The 16,175-nt window shown below is 53.7% G+C and overlaps 1 protein-coding gene across 1 annotated transcript in view; it reads left to right on the top strand.

Annotated features, from left to right (window-relative positions):
- The window catches only part of MAPKAPK2 (MAPK activated protein kinase 2), a 44,569-nt gene extending 31,094 nt beyond the window's left edge, over positions 1 to 13,475 (top strand). Inside the window, exons 2-10 of the mRNA XM_059413030.1 lie at positions 9,468 to 9,607; positions 9,795 to 9,859; positions 10,125 to 10,204; positions 10,660 to 10,786; positions 11,391 to 11,466; positions 11,924 to 12,048; positions 12,304 to 12,389; positions 12,519 to 12,599; positions 13,051 to 13,475. Coding sequence (XP_059269013.1) covers positions 9,468 to 9,607; positions 9,795 to 9,859; positions 10,125 to 10,204; positions 10,660 to 10,786; positions 11,391 to 11,466; positions 11,924 to 12,048; positions 12,304 to 12,389; positions 12,519 to 12,599; positions 13,051 to 13,194 — 924 coding nt within the window. The 3' untranslated portion in view covers positions 13,195 to 13,475. The remainder of the gene's footprint in view (positions 1 to 9,467; positions 9,608 to 9,794; positions 9,860 to 10,124; positions 10,205 to 10,659; positions 10,787 to 11,390; positions 11,467 to 11,923; positions 12,049 to 12,303; positions 12,390 to 12,518; positions 12,600 to 13,050) is intronic.
- Positions 13,476 to 16,175: the final 2,700 nt, after the last annotated feature.

Genomic DNA, 16,175 nt, shown 5'->3' with positions numbered 1-16,175 from the left:
TTATTCACTTACTTGAGAGCGAGAGAGAATGTGCGTGTTTGCATACATGCACCTGTGAGCCAGGGGGGGGTCCGAGGAAGAGGATTTCAAGCAGAGGGTGCTGAGGACAGAGCCCACCATGTGGGACTCGATCTCACCACCCTGAGATCACTATCTGAACCAGAGTGAAGAGTCCAGTGCTCAACCAACTGAGCCGCCCGGGGGCCCTCATCTTAATTTCTTTTGATAATTTGTCCGTCTCGTGATCCTTTAAAGTTGTACCTAGATACCTCAAAGAATATGGCGTGTTTTCTTTCTGAAGATTTTGTGTTCAAGCCAGCTGGTAGAGTTGCGCGTGTTTCCTCCCTACCACTGTCTCCCATGTGTCCCCAGGAAAGAAGCCGTGTACCCCGGTGTGAGCCACAGGCTGTAGGGTTGTTCTGATGCGCAGCCTGCCGTTCAGTCGGTAAGCGTATGTTAGGTTTCTTCTGCAACAAGCTCTGTGCGGGGCCAGACCGACGCAGAGATAAGCGGGGACAGAGCTGTGAACCGGTGGGCAGGAGCCAGGGCAATAGGAAACTAATAGGAGCCGCTCAAGGTTGGTTTGTCAAAGCCCCTTTTGTAGTGAAGAAAAGAACCTGGAAGTTACAGTTGTTATCTGGGTCTGCCTCTCCATGCGGGCAGTGACTGGCCGTGTGTCCTTGGGCAGGTCGTGTCACTGGGCCTCAGGTGCCACCCCTGCAAATGGGGTCAGCAACGGCCCCTCTTCCATGGGGCTGTGAGGAGGCTTAAGTGTCACATATTTTCTAAACCTAAAGTGCACCTGACAGATGGTCGGTGGCTGTATGTGAAAATTCCTCTTTCTCTTTCAAAGTCTTCATCATCTGCTGGAAGAAAGAGACATATCTGTGTCCCCCAGTCTTTTGGTTTCCTATGTAAGACTGCAGAATACTTGACACCCCCACTGTGCACAGCCTTCCTTTCCATGTAAGTCAGAAGTGGTTAGCATTGGTGGTTTGGGGCCCCGGTCTGGTCTTTGTCATATTTTGGTGTCTTCTCGGGGACGATGTGAGGCCTTTCCATCAGCTGGTAGCCCCCATCCTTAGAGTTCTATGAGGTCCTGCTTCCTCCCATGGCCAGGGTGGGATCCCCTGTCTCAGGTCAGGGGCCAGGTGAGAACTGGGGCCCTTCTACATCCTAGACTCTAAACCCCTCGGCTTAATTTTTAAAAAGAAACATACGTAGATGGTAAGATCCCAATAGCACAGGAAGATACCAAGTGGAAATGAAAAGGGGGGGAAACAAAAAGACCCCGCAAGTTTCTCTCTAGAACCTACTCCCTGGTGGTCAACACTCTTAATGTTGGGGGGGGGGGTGGTAAATACAGAAAAATTGCAAACATCTACAAGCCCATATACCTTGTCCTCTCTGCCTTAAGACACAGAACCACCTAAACGGTATCATGTTTTCTACTCTGTTCAGTACGTTTTTTTATTTTTCAAAATTTAAAAGAACACGCCAAAGAAGAAAACATCTGTATTACCTATTTCACCACCATTTACACTGAACCATTAATTAACCTTTTGGTGTGTTTGCTTCTTGGCCTTTAGGAATATGTACTTTAAAAGTTAATTAAGTAACGCCAACAAAGGTCCGCTAAGCAGACTAGGATGGTGATGACCGAGCCAGAGGGTCACCTGTCCTTTGTCTGCTCTCCCATTTACAAGCCCCCTCTGCCCGCTGCGGCCCTGCCTCTCTCCCTCTCCACCCGCACCCCAAATCCTCTACCATTGTTCCCACAGCTCCAGAGGGGTGGCCATAGGTCCTTTCCAGCTTGGGGCTATTAAAATACTTTAGGAACATTTTTGTAGGTTGATTTCCTAGCTGGGCAATGACTTCGTGCAGGGTTCAGACATTTACAATTTTGACAGATATGGCCAAATTCCTCAAACAACGTACTCGGTCATGTCCCTGGCGAGCGTCTGTGAGAGTGCCCTTTCTTCTCAAGTCTTGGCAGAAACCCAAGAGTTTTATTTTGTTTTGTTTTTGGTCAAACATTAAAACATTTTTGCCATTCTGGTGAAATTACTATCATTGTTTTCATAAGCATTTCTCTCTTAATGACTTGCATCAAGAATCGTTCGGCCATCTGTGTTCCTTTCTCTTTGAACTGCCTGTTCTTATTCTTTGACCATTTTTATATTGGATTGTTAATCTTTTACAATTGATTTGCCAGAGTTAAGTTAGCCTTTTATCCATTATGTGTTGCAAATATTTTTTTTTAATTGTCATATATGGTGTGGCTTTTAAGCTCCTTGCCTTTTTGTTGAACCTTGGTTGGTTGTGGCTGCCCCAGGGAAGGTTCTGGAGAGAGATGGTGGGAACCGCAGGAAGATCCAGCTAGTCTTTGGGCAGTGGTGTGGTTGTCTCAAGGCTTTTAGGACTGGACTCCCCACTGTAGGTTTAAGCTTTGTTGTGGGTAGGGGTTTTTCCCCTTCACAGTAACCTAAGCCGGTAGTAAATAGAGAACCACTTTTACCTCTAGCCAAACATTTGGGATTGTGTGCACCAGCTGGGGACCCCAATGCGGTACTTCTGTGTATCTTTTACTTTAGTAACCTACGAACTCCGCTGTTAGATTTCTGCGTAGATCATCTTCTAGGGTAGGACCGGCAGTAGCTCCTCACTGAGCTTTGCAGCAATTCTACCAGGGGACATTCCCCATCCCTCCCCTAGGTGTAGAGTAAAATAATTTCAACCAGGGGCGCCTGGGTGGCTCAGTGGGTTAAGCCTCTGCCTTCGGCTCAGGTCATGATCCCAGGGGCCTGGGATCGAGTCCCGCATGGGGCTCTCTGCTCAGCAGGGAGCCTGCTTCTCCTCATCTCTCTCTCTGCCTGTCTCTCTGCCTATTTGTGATCTCTCTCTCTGTCAAATAAATAAATAAAATCTTTAAAAAAAAAAATAATTTCAACCAAGAGTTATCCGTTTGTCATCTCTTATGTTCCTGAGCTGAGATAGATGTAAGGAGGCAAGTGACCGTGGCTCCCGGCTGGAGGCCGCTCTCTGTAATTTGGGGGGCTGAGGGAGCGTCTCCCTCACCGCCACTGCTGGTTTCTGGCAGCACCCTTGTTAGTTCCTTTACACGCAGATCATAAGGTAGAACTTAAAAAAGAAATTCTTTTTTTACTTTTTCATTTTGTATCCTGCATTCACATGGAAGTTCCATGGGGGCACAGCCCATGCTTGCTGTGCTCTCTGTTCTGTGCCAGCACTCTCCAAAACAGTGTGTGGCGCATACTGGGTCCCCCATGTCGCCTGAGTGACGGCATTCCGGGAGGGTGAGCCCCGTGCTGTGTGTCTCTTCCCTGTTTCCTTCCCTGGCTTCAGATCCAGGGATGGGGGCTTTGAAGGGCTCAGACAGAGATCACATGATGTAAGGACAGTGTGTCCTGGTCCCCCGTCCTCGTGACCTCCTCACACTTCCCTTTTTCGCCAGTTCAGGGCCGTGAGGTCCAGGTGCCCAGCATCAGGCAGAGAGGAGAGGTGTAAAGATGCTTGAGCTGACGCCGAGGCCCGCTGGCTGGGGAGCCGAGGGTAAAGTCAGGGCAGAGGCGAGCGGGAGAGGACTGAGGACGAGGGAACACGTTGTGCTCTAGTTCTCCGTGTCCGCTCTGTCCGCAGAGCAGCCTGCACCTGCCAGCCCGAGCTGCCTGGCAGAGAGAAGCCCAAGCTTCTGCTCCCCAGCCCGTGGGCCTGGCCGTGTGGATGACAGCCTCTGATGTACATTTGGAGAGCCGAGCTTCTTTCTTTGCCTCTTTAGAAAGTACAAATGCTAATTGTAAATCACCTAGAAAATAAAGATCTAAGGAAGAAAAAAGGAAGTCACTGTCATCCTGCTTTTCAGATAGAATTCCGATTAGCATTTTACTGAGTACCAACGCCCTTCCTTTTACACCCGCCTGCCCAGGTGTGTATCTGTTTATAGGGAGCTGTGCTCTGCACAATAAGGCTTTGTAAATTGGCTTTTTCACTTACTATCAGACACTTTCTGATGAGTCAATGTAAGGAAACTAAGATTGGGATTTTTGCTGCCAAGAAAACAACAGAGTGAGTGCCGCCACTGACCGCGGCCGGCCGTGACCCAGAAACTGACAGGCACGGGAATCCATGCCCTGTTCGACGTTCTGTACAAACATCGCTTCCGTGATTTTGGATTGTGTAGATAAGTGCACTTTTAAAGAAGGCAATCTCGACTGCTTACTGTTGAGCCTCCGGTTTCTGGCTGGTGCAGCTGACTCAGGGCTGGGAAGTGCCTACCGTCAGCTCCATCTAGAAGAGAAGCTCACGGTAGATTCTAGAAGCGGAATTTCAGGATCAAAGGGTTTGTACTTTCAGCTCTTGTTTTTGGCATTGATATCACGGATAGTCATGGCAGATTCTGTGCCTGTGCCTTGGCCTTACCGTGGGTGGTGGAAAAGGAGCCTCGGGAGCAGTGAGGACAGGCACCGAATTCCAGCCCTGCCCCTGGCAGCTACTGGAAGGCTTCAAATTAATTGCTTAGCTTCTCTGAGCCCGAGTCTTGGTCATCTGTAAAGCAGGATGCTCCCTCCAGGGTGGGTGTGGGGGTTCTCGGTGCAGAGTACTTAGCACCAGCACCCACTCAGCACAGAGCTTACCAGGAGGGGCTCCCTTTCTTCTGCTCCCGTGGATCCTGCTGTGCTGGAGCAGTCGGGGGGACTCACAGCAGCAGCCCTCCTGCCCACATCCTCCTCCTCTTTCCCTCCACCCTGCAGAGCAGGGCTGGGCTCAGGGTGTGGGGGGGTGGAGAGCAGAAGAGCGGGGAGGGCTGGGGGCCGGGGCAGGACACACGGGACCTTTGCTCTGACCTCCTGCCGCCAGCGCCCTAGAGGTCTGCTTTAACCACACACCACACACCGGCAGCACACCCAGCGCCTGACTCAGACTTTCCCATCACTCTTGGCTCCCAGGCAGTGTCGGGAAGGACCGGCTTCCTTCACTCCATGGCGAGTGCACCCTGCCCCCAGCTGTCCAGTTTGTGATGTGTTCAGAGGCAGAGGGAGAGCTCAGGGCTAGGGCACCAGAGACTGCCTCCCTTCCAGTATTCTGGCTTCCCCTCTGCCCCGAGCCTGGAGCTATTCATAACCCCTGAAATGAGGTGTGCATGAGCAGGACCCCAGCTCCCCACCCCGTGGACTCTGCAGTAGCACGGTGGGGAAGTGGGGGCAGACACTGACGCGCTCTCACTCCATGCCCTGTGCTGCTCTTAGTAATTCCCATGATGTGCTTCTATTGAATGATGTGCCTCGTTTAGTGTAGGCAAGTACTGTTATTATCCTGTCTTACCAGATAGGAAGCTGAGGCACAGAGGGGTGAGAGACTTCCACAAGGTCACACACCCGGCAAAGTGAGAGCTTGTGAAAGGAATGATCTCATGGGGCCTGGAGCGTATTCCTTCCCACCCAGTGCTCCTTTCGTTGTTGCTGCTGAGCCATGCTTCAGGCCCTGGTCTCTTGCTTCCCATTTCTCTGGCTCAGCTGGGTTTAGGATGCTGACTACCAAGTCTTTTCCTGCGGCCCCATGGTGGAAGATGTGGTGCTGGTGGTGGGGATAATGGGGCCATAAGGAACCAAAATTGGGGGCCCCATTCCTCTTCCCTTCCGTTGCCGGCAAATTGAGGCGTGGAACAGTTTTCTGAGAGAGCTCCCCCGTCTCCCTCATTGCCATTGTCATCCTGGAGGTTCCTCCCCAGGCAGTGGTTCTGTGGCCTGGTCCCTGGCCCTTGCCACACTTGGTAGGTAGTCTTGCCTCTTGCATTGCAAGTCAGCACATACAACAATTAATCTTTTCTACAGTGCAAGAGAATTTCCGATGGAGACAAGTCACAGTATCTGTTCCATGCTTTGTGTGGAATATTTCATGAATATTTCAGAATATCTCATGAACCCTACTAGGCTTTTTGTGTCTAAGGGCATGTGGCTTCTCAGTGGGAAGACCCTTCTTTCCTTCCTTCCTTCCAGTCTGGGTCCCTGAGATCTATAGACCTGGGCCGTTTGGCCTCCACTGTCTTTGTCCATGCCATAGAGGTGAGCCCTTCCTACCTTTCCTAGGTGACTCTGTTGGCTTCTGGTTGAACCTTCTGGTGGCCCCGACAGCACCTCAGGAATCCTGTTTCGTTCCCCTTCTCCTCTGGCTTGGAACTCAGGCACCTCCCCCCCCCCCCCCCCCCCCCCCCGCTGCCCCCTGCCCATTGCGGTTCTTTACTTAGCTCTGTACTCCAGATTAGCACATTCTTGATATGCTCCCTCCAGGCCTTCTGTACCCCACAGCTGTCTACAAAGCCTTTTTGGCACTTCAGGCCTTCCCCCGTGACATCAGCCAGCTTGCCTGCCTGACGCAGTTGAAGGTCTTGCTTTCATGGCTTGAGCTGATCTTCATATCCGTTCAGGGATTTCTGATAAACACGTACCTAGATGCCAAGCACCAGTCTTCATGGGAAATTATTATCTTTCTTTTAGAATTCAAAAATACTACTCTTTCCAACTTATTGATTTCATGAAATCTAATCCTGTTTCACAAATGAGGAAACCCTTTTCAGAAAGGAAGGTTGGCTTACCTGACCCAGGCTGGGAAGCACAGAGCTGGGAAGTGAGGTGTACATGGTTCCCAAGACCAGGTGTGTTGCGCTGAGGCCGTCTGGCTCATCTGGCAGGTGAAGAATTGTGTTTAAGTCTGGAGGTGGGATGTGAACCCAGGCCTTGTGACTGCAAATTCTCCTTTGCCACACGGTCTAACGTGTCTAAGGCAGAACGTTCAGAACTTGGAGTGTGAGCTCTGAGTTCGTGAGGGACCAAGGGGTCCTTGGGTTTGGGCCTTGGGATGTCCTCACTTAGCACAGCTCTGGCCGGTCAGACCTTAGAGTGACTACCCAAGCTGTGGTCCCTGGGCTGCATTTATAAGCCCAGCCTACAGTCTTGCTGGCGACTTGTGCCGGCTTCTCAGTGGGCTCCAGCCTCAGCTCAGAGGTGATGGAGAGGGTCCTGTGCTGTGGCAGTCGTGCTGCTGGCTTTTAGTGATGAGTACCTCCCCAATCACAAAGCACTCAGAGGTACTCTTTCATTAGATGCTTAAAATGGCTCTGTGAGGAAGGGGGCCAGGTAGGTATTACCCCGCCCCCCATAGATGCAAAACAGGCTCAGGAGGGTAATGACCTCTCCAAGGTCACTGGAGATATTGACAAATTCCAGACCCCTGCGGGATTCCCCCTTTGTAGATCTGTGACCTCAGGTTGCCTCTGCCTAAATCTTCCTCTCCTGACTTCATCGTGATCGATGTACCTGTAGGGGGCGAAAGAGATCTTTCTTATGTGGCGGCTTTCTTCTGTGGTGGTTCAGAAACTCTTGCTTCTGAACCCTTTGAACTTATCAGTCATATAGCACATTATCTCACCAGGTTATAAGTATTTTCAGTATCTACCTCCTCTAGTACCCTGGCACTCTCAGATTGGGACTCTTCTATTTTGTCTTGGCATCCAGGACAATGTGGGACCCAATAAATGCCTGCTGAGTTGAATTACATGCAAATGAAATTGGCCAGTGCCTCGTTCTGCGTTTCTTAGAGCATGAGAAAGGAAAATAAACTTATTTCCTGGTCCATAATAAAATTGGTGGTGTAACTCCAAAGTTGTGCAGTGCCCCCATGTGGCCACTAGGTGGCAGTGTAACCCCATGGGGACGTTGCCTCCTGCTTGCTCCCGGGGAGACAGAACTAGGGCACCTGTTTGGGGATCACCTCTGCAAGGCCAGTCTGCAGTTGGCTGTCTGAAATTGATAAGTCTTGGCCCAAGTCTTGACCTGCACCCCTTTTCGTAAAGCTTTGTAGTGACATGGAAAAGGCTTGGGCTTTGGAGTCCACCAGGCTTAGATTTCAACCCTGGCTTTGCCTTTCCCCAGGAACTTAGCCCTGGACACACTATTTCTCTGAGCCTCAGTTTCCTCATCCCATAAGATGACTGTTGCACAGTTAGAAAGGGCCTAGTATATCACGGACTGCAGCATGATTAATTCTAGTTTTATTGCTGGAAATTCCTGTATTTGCCTTTCGGTGCCCTCTGTCTGGCTCCATCCTGGCCATCTGATCTTTCTGACTGAATTTCCTGCCACATTCCCCAGCTGTGTAGGGCCATGTAGGGCTAAACTTGATGGCTCACAGAGATGCTAAGTCTCTCAGGGTCTTTGTCTGAATTTTTCTGGCATTGGAGCTGTGCCTTCAGCAGACGGTCTGTGAGGGAAGTGACAGCTCTGGTTGTTGGGCATCTGCCAGGCACCCTGCTAGGTGCTTTGCAGAATTAAGTTTCACTTAATCCTTGCAATAGATCTATCCCCTATTTTACACAGGGATATACTTTTGGCTGTCCAGCCTTTGGCTCTGAGCAATAAAAAAAACTCTGCTAAAAGCAGTTTAAGTAGTAAGGAAAGATGATTATCTTGCCAAAAACAAATCCTGAGTGATGCTCGTTGGTGTCAGCAAGGACCCAGGTAGCTGCCAAATCTCCTGGTCTCCCTTATGGCGCTAAAGTGACTGCCGGAGTTCCAGGTGCCAGGTGGGGGAAAGATGCTCCAGCTGCCTTGTGCTCCCTTTAAGAGGCCTCTGGCAGATTTGTTACAAAGTTCTTGAATGGTGTTGGGTCTCAGGCTTGTTCCCACATTAGTCATTGAGTAAAGGAATTCATGGACCTGGCTTGAATTTGTCAAGATTCAGCCCCTGAGGCTGGTGAGGGACCCAGGTGAAGGATCCAGGTTCCAATTGCCCCTGACCCCTGGTCCATGGAAGAAGGCACAGGAATGAGGCTTGTGAGGTCAAGAACTTGCTCAAGGTGGAAAACCTAATAAGCAGCTTTCAGATCCCATCAGGCTGCCAGCTGGATGAATGAAGTAAATCACAGAGGCAGAAAGCACATTGCTCTGGATTTGGTGTGTGGACTTTGATGGATCTTGGAAGTACATTTTCTTACTGATTCTGAGTCTCTCCTTTCTCTAGGCTCCTTTCTGTAATGGTATTCATTTTCCTCAGTGTCTTTCTCCTCAATGCCTCCTTTAGCCTCTGTCTCCCAGTCCCCAACAGCTGTCTGCCTTCTGTTCTACACCCCTAGCTAGGAAGGGCCCCCCTAGTCAGAATGGTCCAAGGGCTGATTTCAGTAAAGCTGTCAAGGCCCCATGGGGGTCATCTTAAGGTTTCTTTTAGAGCAGAGAAGGGAGCTGCAAAACCCTAAGTCAGGAAGGGTAAGGAGAGGCCAGAGGAAATGCCATGGGAGCTGGTAGAGGCCAGTGGTAGCATGGAGCTTATGGTTCCCTAGTGGAGAGGTCAGTGGGCACCAGGGCCAAGACCTTGGAACAGACCCATGCTGGGCAGCAGCCGGCTGTCCACCTGCAGAAATGGTGCACTTACCAAGGAGGCCTTTTGGCTTGCAGATGCTTCAGGACTGCCCCAAGGCCCGCCGGGAGGTGGAGCTACACTGGCGGGCCTCGCAGTGCCCACACATTGTGCGGATCGTGGATGTCTACGAGAACTTGTACGCGGGCAGGAAGTGCCTACTGATCGTCATGGAGTGGTAAGCAGCCCGGCCTGTTCTCCTTGCCCAGCCTGTCCCCACTGCCCACTCAGGCCCCTCGCCCTCTGGGGACTGCCCAGGTCTGCACTCCAGAACTTGAAATGTGATGTTCCATTTTTTTTAGCGGGGAATGGAGAGGGCTGGTGGGGTGTTGAACCCGTCAGATCTGACTGTGGCTGTGTTTCAGTTTGGACGGTGGAGAACTCTTTAGCCGAATCCAGGACCGAGGAGACCAAGCGTTCACAGAAAGAGGTAGAAAGGGTCTGTTGTGGGGACAGGCTGTGGCAGGCGGGGCTGTGGGAAGGGGGCTCTGGGGCCTGCTGTCTGCCAGAGATGCCAAGGCCCACTGCCAGGCGTGCCGTCCCCCGCTAAGACAGGACGGTGCCTTGTTTCTCCGTTGCTGGGGCGGGTGGGGGAAGTAGGGAGCCTGCGGCTGCATGCGAGGGGCGGAGTGCAGTGAGTCATCAAACCGAACGGTGCCTCTTGTGCCTTTCTTTCTCCTGCCTCACGGCTCCAGAAGCGTCAGAAATCATGAAGAGCATCGGTGAGGCCATCCAGTACTTGCACTCGATCAACATTGCGCATCGGGATGTCAAGGTACCCCGGGGTTCACTGCTGCCCCGTCCCCCCAACCGAGGTGTGGTGGGGGGGCCCCCGGCTGTGGGGCCGCGGTGACCCTGTGTCCTGGCCGCCTGGCTCCTGAGGGCGGAGTAGCACAGGGTGCCATTCTCTGCCCTCTCTGGCCACACCCCCAGACCCAGTAGCCAAAGTGTCTGTGGCACGCCCAGCGCTGCGGTCCTTCGTCGGTCCCACGCAGTCACGCCTTTGGTTTCCATGTCCCTGTGGTGTTCACTCGTGGTTCTCTGTGTTTGTCTCTTGTCTCCAAGGACTCTGTCAGCTCCAGAAGGCAGGGGTGCTCCTTATGGTGTGCCCATCGAGGGGGGCAGATGATGGTTGGAAGAATGAGGGAAGGCAGGAATCCTTACCTTCTGATCCTCATGGCTCCTCCCAGGCTCAGCAGAATTGCTGTCTGTCTGTCTCTCTCCCTGTAGCCTGAGAATCTCCTATACACCTCCAAAAGGCCCAATGCCATCCTGAAACTCACAGATTTTGGCTTTGCCAAGGAAACCACCAGCCACAACTCTTTGACCACTCCTTGTTATACGCCGTACTATGTGGGTAAGTGCGGGGAGGCCTGGTCTCTCCCCACAGCTGTTCCCAGGCGCGCTCTCCAGCTCTCGGGCCACGGGGCCTGTCGTGTTTTCTGACCCTTCCTGGAGCTGGTGCGGATGTGACCTGCCCAGAAGTAGGGCTCGTCAGAGTTAAGCTGGGATCAAGGCGTTGTGGGAGATTAATCTTAGATTATAGACAGGATTTTGTGCACGCCTGTAATTTCCCCAAGAAGAGCTATCATTGCGCTCAGATTCCCAGTGGAGTCCGGGGGCGCAGGTGGGGTTCTGGAGCCCCAGCTGACTGGCACAGAATAAACTCCTGTGTCCGATTAAATGGGCAGCATGGGTTGGAAAAGCTCTTCAGTTCAGGAATTGTTTCATCTTCAGACTCCAGCCCCAGGGTTCCTTCTGGGGGAGGATCTTCTGCTCTCCCCGATCCAAGCCCAGCACTAGGTTATGGCTGTCCCTCTCTTGCCCTGCCCCACAGCCCCCAGCTACAGTACCATCACAATGGGATGAAGGGTTGGGATGGAGAGCGTGATCCAAGAGAAGCTCGGGTGTATCACAGTGTTCAAGGGCCGGACCCACCCACGCTGACCTTTGGTTTGCAGCTCCAGAAGTGCTGGGTCCTGAGAAGTACGACAAGTCCTGTGACATGTGGTCCTTGGGTGTCATCATGTATATCTTGTGAGTGTGTCAGGGATGGCCTGGGGGGAGGCAGGGCTGGGGCAGGGGGACATCCCGAGAGCGTGTCAGGGGCGGGCGGGGCTGGGGCAGGGTGCGGAAAGAGGCTGTACCTCTCTGTGACAAGAGGAAGAAGCCAAGGTTCGCATCCCCTTCTGGACGGGGTATTCCCTGGGAATGCCCTGCATGTCCCCTTCTCACAGTGTTCATTGGATTCTGTAGCTAAGCGATGGGTATAAACTAGCTAACAGACAGGAAAATGTGTGGTTTAGATCCTTGGTGTGTTGGATTTCTGGGCCCTGTTACTCACTTCATGTATCGTGCCTGAAACCCCCACGAGTTGTAGTTTCTCTGTGACCTTTACCGGAAGCCTGTTTCCCAGCCCGTTTCCCACTCTGTTCCTGGCGGGAGGCCCCTAATAACTCCAGCACTGTCCCCCCTCTTCTGCTCCTCGGTCCAGGCTGTGTGGCTATCCCCCCTTCTATTCCAACCACGGTCTTGCCATCTCTCCGGGCATGAAGACTCGCATCCGAATGGGCCAGTATGAGTTTCCCAACCCAGAGTGGTCAGAGGTGTCAGAGGAAGGTAAGGGCCCCACCTGCGCCGGTGTGTGCGCGTGCCCGTGGCCGTCCAGCCCGCAGCGTGGGTCTGTACGTGTGTCCCTCCCTGCTGGGCACGTGCTGTCTGTGCGGAGGGCCTGGCTCGGGGCTAGCTCCTTGGGCTCTCTGCCTCCCTGTGGCCACCCCCCGCCCCACATCTGGTTTTTCCCTGAAAACTTGGGGAAGAAGCAGAGGGGAGAGTATGGCCCCTGAGCTCTGTCTCCCTGTCCCACCCCCGCAGTGAAGATGCTTATCCGGAACCTGCTGAAAACAGAGCCCACTCAGAGAATGACCATCACGGAGTTTATGAACCACCCCTGGATCATGGTGAGCCTGCTGGGCCGCAGAGACCTGGGTCCGTGGAAACTGTCCCTCGGGGGGAGGGTCCAGCCATGACTCTGCTCCATGCCAGGCTTTCACGTGACCTCCTTTTCTCCCCCTACACTGCACCCCCAGCAATCAACAAAGGTCCCTCAAACCCCACTGCACACCAGCCGGGTCCTGAAGGAGGACAAGGAGCGGTGGGAAGACGTCAAGGTGAGGGAAGCACTGGCTGCTCTGGGGGGAGAGGGGGTCTATTGCAAGAGCAGTGGCTGCGAGCCACTTCCCTGCCCAGGCAGGGCTGGGGACTGTGCTCGGTGTGAACGCAGCCTTGGCCATTCCTTATAAGCGCACGGCCCACTGGCTCTCCAGAGGAACCTGGAAGGCGGTCTGGTACCATCCCATTTTGCAGATGAGGAGACTGAGTCCGAGATGGGGGGTGACTGACTCAAGGTCACAGCTGTGGTGGACCAGAACCCATGTCCCCTGACTCCCAATCCAGTACTCTTTCTGCTTCCAGCAGGGTCACTGGGGGGCCCTGCTGTCAGCTCTGGACCCACTGACCAGCCTGTTCTCTCCTGGCTTCGACCCCCTGTCGCCCTCACCCTGCCCTTCCTGTGTCTCGTCTCCCCCGTCTTCCCCTTGGTGGAACCCTTCCCCTTCCCAGGAGGAGATGACCAGTGCCTTGGCCACAATGCGTGTCGACTACGAGCAGATCAAGATAAAGAAGATTGAAGATGCATCCAATCCTCTCCTTCTGAAGAGGCGGAAGAAAGCTCGGGCCCTGGAGGCTGCGGCCCTCGCTCACTGAGCCTCTGAGCTCATCCCGCTCCAATGGAGGACAAGCAATAACTCTCGACCTGAATATATTTTTTAAGCGAAGAGACACAGAACTGTCCACTTCCACCTCGCCTCCTTCTTGGCGGCGTGGATCCCGGAACCCCGTCAGGAGCCGCGACCCACCTTTGGTTGCGGCTGCCTCGGAGAGGGAGCGGCTGGGAGGCCGGAGGCTGGCGGCCACGAGGGGAGACGGGAGCGGGATGTCCTGACCCTGTGCTCATTTTGAAATTTTATCAGTGATTTGACTTAGAATTTTTATGAAACCTTTTATTGTTCTTTCCCCACTCTGCCTCCTCTTACCCAGACCTCTTCCTCTGTGGATGTGTAAGGGTTCAGCCTTGGTTCAAGGGTATTTGTGGAAACTGTTTTAGGGACTGTCCCTGTGTGGTCACACCTGCTCTCTCTTTCCCCACGACAGCCCGAGGCCGCTGCTGGCCGAGGCATTCTGGGACCTCCAGGCCCCGCGGGGGGCCGGGGCCAGGATGCCACCCACCTCTGCCGGAGCCCTCAGATGTCACCAGTGTGCTAGACGGACAGGCGAGTGTGATCGCGCGTGTGTGCGTTTGCGTCTGTGTGTGCATGTGTGCCCGCACCTGTGTCTGGGACTGTGCATTTGACGGGCCTGGGGCAGGCAGGGCTGCAGAGAGAGGGGCCCTGCTGTGGCTCAAGAACCTTACCCACCCTGGGGCCTGCCGTGCCCATATCGGGTCTGCCAAAGTGCCTGAGAAGCCTGCCCAGATTCCCAGCCGGGCCCCCGTGCCTGCAACTGGCTGGTTCTGGGAGGCAGAGAGGAGTGACTTAGGCACTGGCCCAGCGATCAGGAAGACTGGACCATCCCCACCCCAGCCCCCTACTGCCCATTCAGTGCTGGTCCTAGTCCTCTGAGGCGCTTATCCACTGAGCAGCCTCCCTCCTTCCTCCTGCCATTATTAACTGGTTCTTGTTGATTTTTCCTCCGTTTTTAGCCACTCCCACCAGGCCTTCTCTCCGCTCATGCAGGGGAGCCCAGGCCCTTCAGAATTGACACAGGGAGCTTCTGCATTTCGCAGTCTCTCCAGGGCTCTGGGGGCACTGGCCCGCTCCCCGTTGTGGGCAAAGGCAACACCACGCGTGTGGTCCTGCAGATTTTCACTGTGGCCTAGTGGGTGGGTGGGGGAGTCTTCACACCAAAGATGTCCCGACTCTGCCCCTTCCCCATTAGCCTGTTCACCTCCACCCCAGACAACTCAGTTTTGCATGTCCAGGCCAGTGAGGGGGGCGGGGGCGGGGAGGGCCCTCCCCCTCCCTCCCCCCCCCTCCCCCACTATGAACAACACACCGAGAAGTTCTCCGTGCCAGGGTCTTTACAGGGCTGGGGGTGGCACTAATACTACAGCCCTCCTCTCCCTTGGGATGGGTTGCCGGAGGGACAGCCAGGATCTTCTCTGGGTGTGGGGGAGGGGCTCCGAGTGCCCACAGTGCCTCCCTGTCTCTGATGGTGTGCCCAGCACTCAGATTGTTGTAAACTGTTGTTTTGTATGAGCGAAATTGTCTTTACTAAACAGATTTAATAGTTGAAAGGTTTTCTTGCTCTTCCTTCATGGGACTCAGCCTTTCCACCCCGCCATGTCTCCTCTGCATCTCACATCGGTGGAGGATGGTTTTGTATGTTGGGAAGGCAGCAGCTGGGTGTCCTGGGAGGGCAGAAGATGGCAGCGCCTCCCAGGTGAGGGAGTGCCTGTCCTGTGCAGGGTCTGGCTGGGACTTGTTTGGGGTAGGGGCAGGAATGCCGCTCTCCTTTGGAGCCACATAGGGTGGCAACAAGGGGTGGGGAGCCCGTGCTTTTTTGTCAAATACTGAATCGGGAGCCAGGCGGCTTCTCAGCACATGATTCTTTGACCTGTTTAGCCACAGCCAGGCACTGGCCTTCTCAGCCTGAGGGGACCTGCTGGCTTGGGTTTCTGGGTTCAAGTCCTAGAAGAGACCAGGGGAGCTGGGTGGTGTAGATCCTGAAAGTTCCAGGAGGGGGCGCAAGGGGTTAGGCTTAAACAGAAATATTCTGCCTTGATCTGGAAGAGTCCTCAGTGTCCACGTGACCCGTTCTCCCCCATTCATAGATCAAAAGAGCAAGGCCCAGAGGTAGGATGTTTGGGATCACACAATGGATTGGTTTGCAGTAGGGCCCAAGGTAAACATTGTTCTACTGACCCCACTGCTCTTCCTTTCGGTCAGATGGACGAGTAGTACACTCGGCGGAGGCGGAAGTTCACATTTTCTCCCTGGGCCTCAGAGCTGACTAGGAGAAAGGCAAGGCAGAGTGTGTACCCCTACTTCATGAGTGAGGGGGCTGACTGAGGGCAGAGGGGTGTACTGGAGGTCACACAGCTAATTGGTTTGGACTGGAACTCAGGATCCAAAGGTCTGGGGTGTTCTCCCTCCTCATAGCTGGCCTTCTGCCTGCAGGAGAGGCCTGCTCATCCCCTCCGTCGTCAGCAGTATCACAGGTCCCCTGCTCAGGCCGGGGGGCACAGGCAGGGTGACCCCTGGTGGCTCCGACTTCCCGACTTCCCTGTTACAACCCTGTGTGGGTTGTCAAGTTCGGGTCCTAGCTCGAGACTCCATTCACCCATGTAGAATGAGATGCTCAGATAAACCCGCCTGAGGTTTTGCTCCCCGGGAAATCCAGTTGCGTTGTCTGCACTTACACAGGTGTGAGAAGGGACAAACTTGGAGGAGGATAGAGCAATGGCTGGTAGGAGGGGGGCCAGGGTGAGGGGGCAGAAGGGCATCGTCCGGGTCCACTGTCGTGGGAGGCCGTATTTCTATTGCTGCCCTAACAGCCCGTGGCGTCCAGCAGCACAAATGTAAGATAATCCCACAGGTCAGAGGTCTGATAAGGTCTCACTGGATTACAATCAAGATCTCAGCAGAGTTGCATTCCTTTCTGGAGGCTCTAGAAGATTCCATTGCCTT

Source organism: Mustela nigripes, chromosome 10, assembly GCF_022355385.1.
Source record: "Mustela nigripes isolate SB6536 chromosome 10, MUSNIG.SB6536, whole genome shotgun sequence".
Taxonomy (NCBI): domain Eukaryota; kingdom Metazoa; phylum Chordata; class Mammalia; order Carnivora; family Mustelidae; genus Mustela; species Mustela nigripes.
This window is presented reverse-complemented; position numbering and strand designations above follow the sequence as displayed.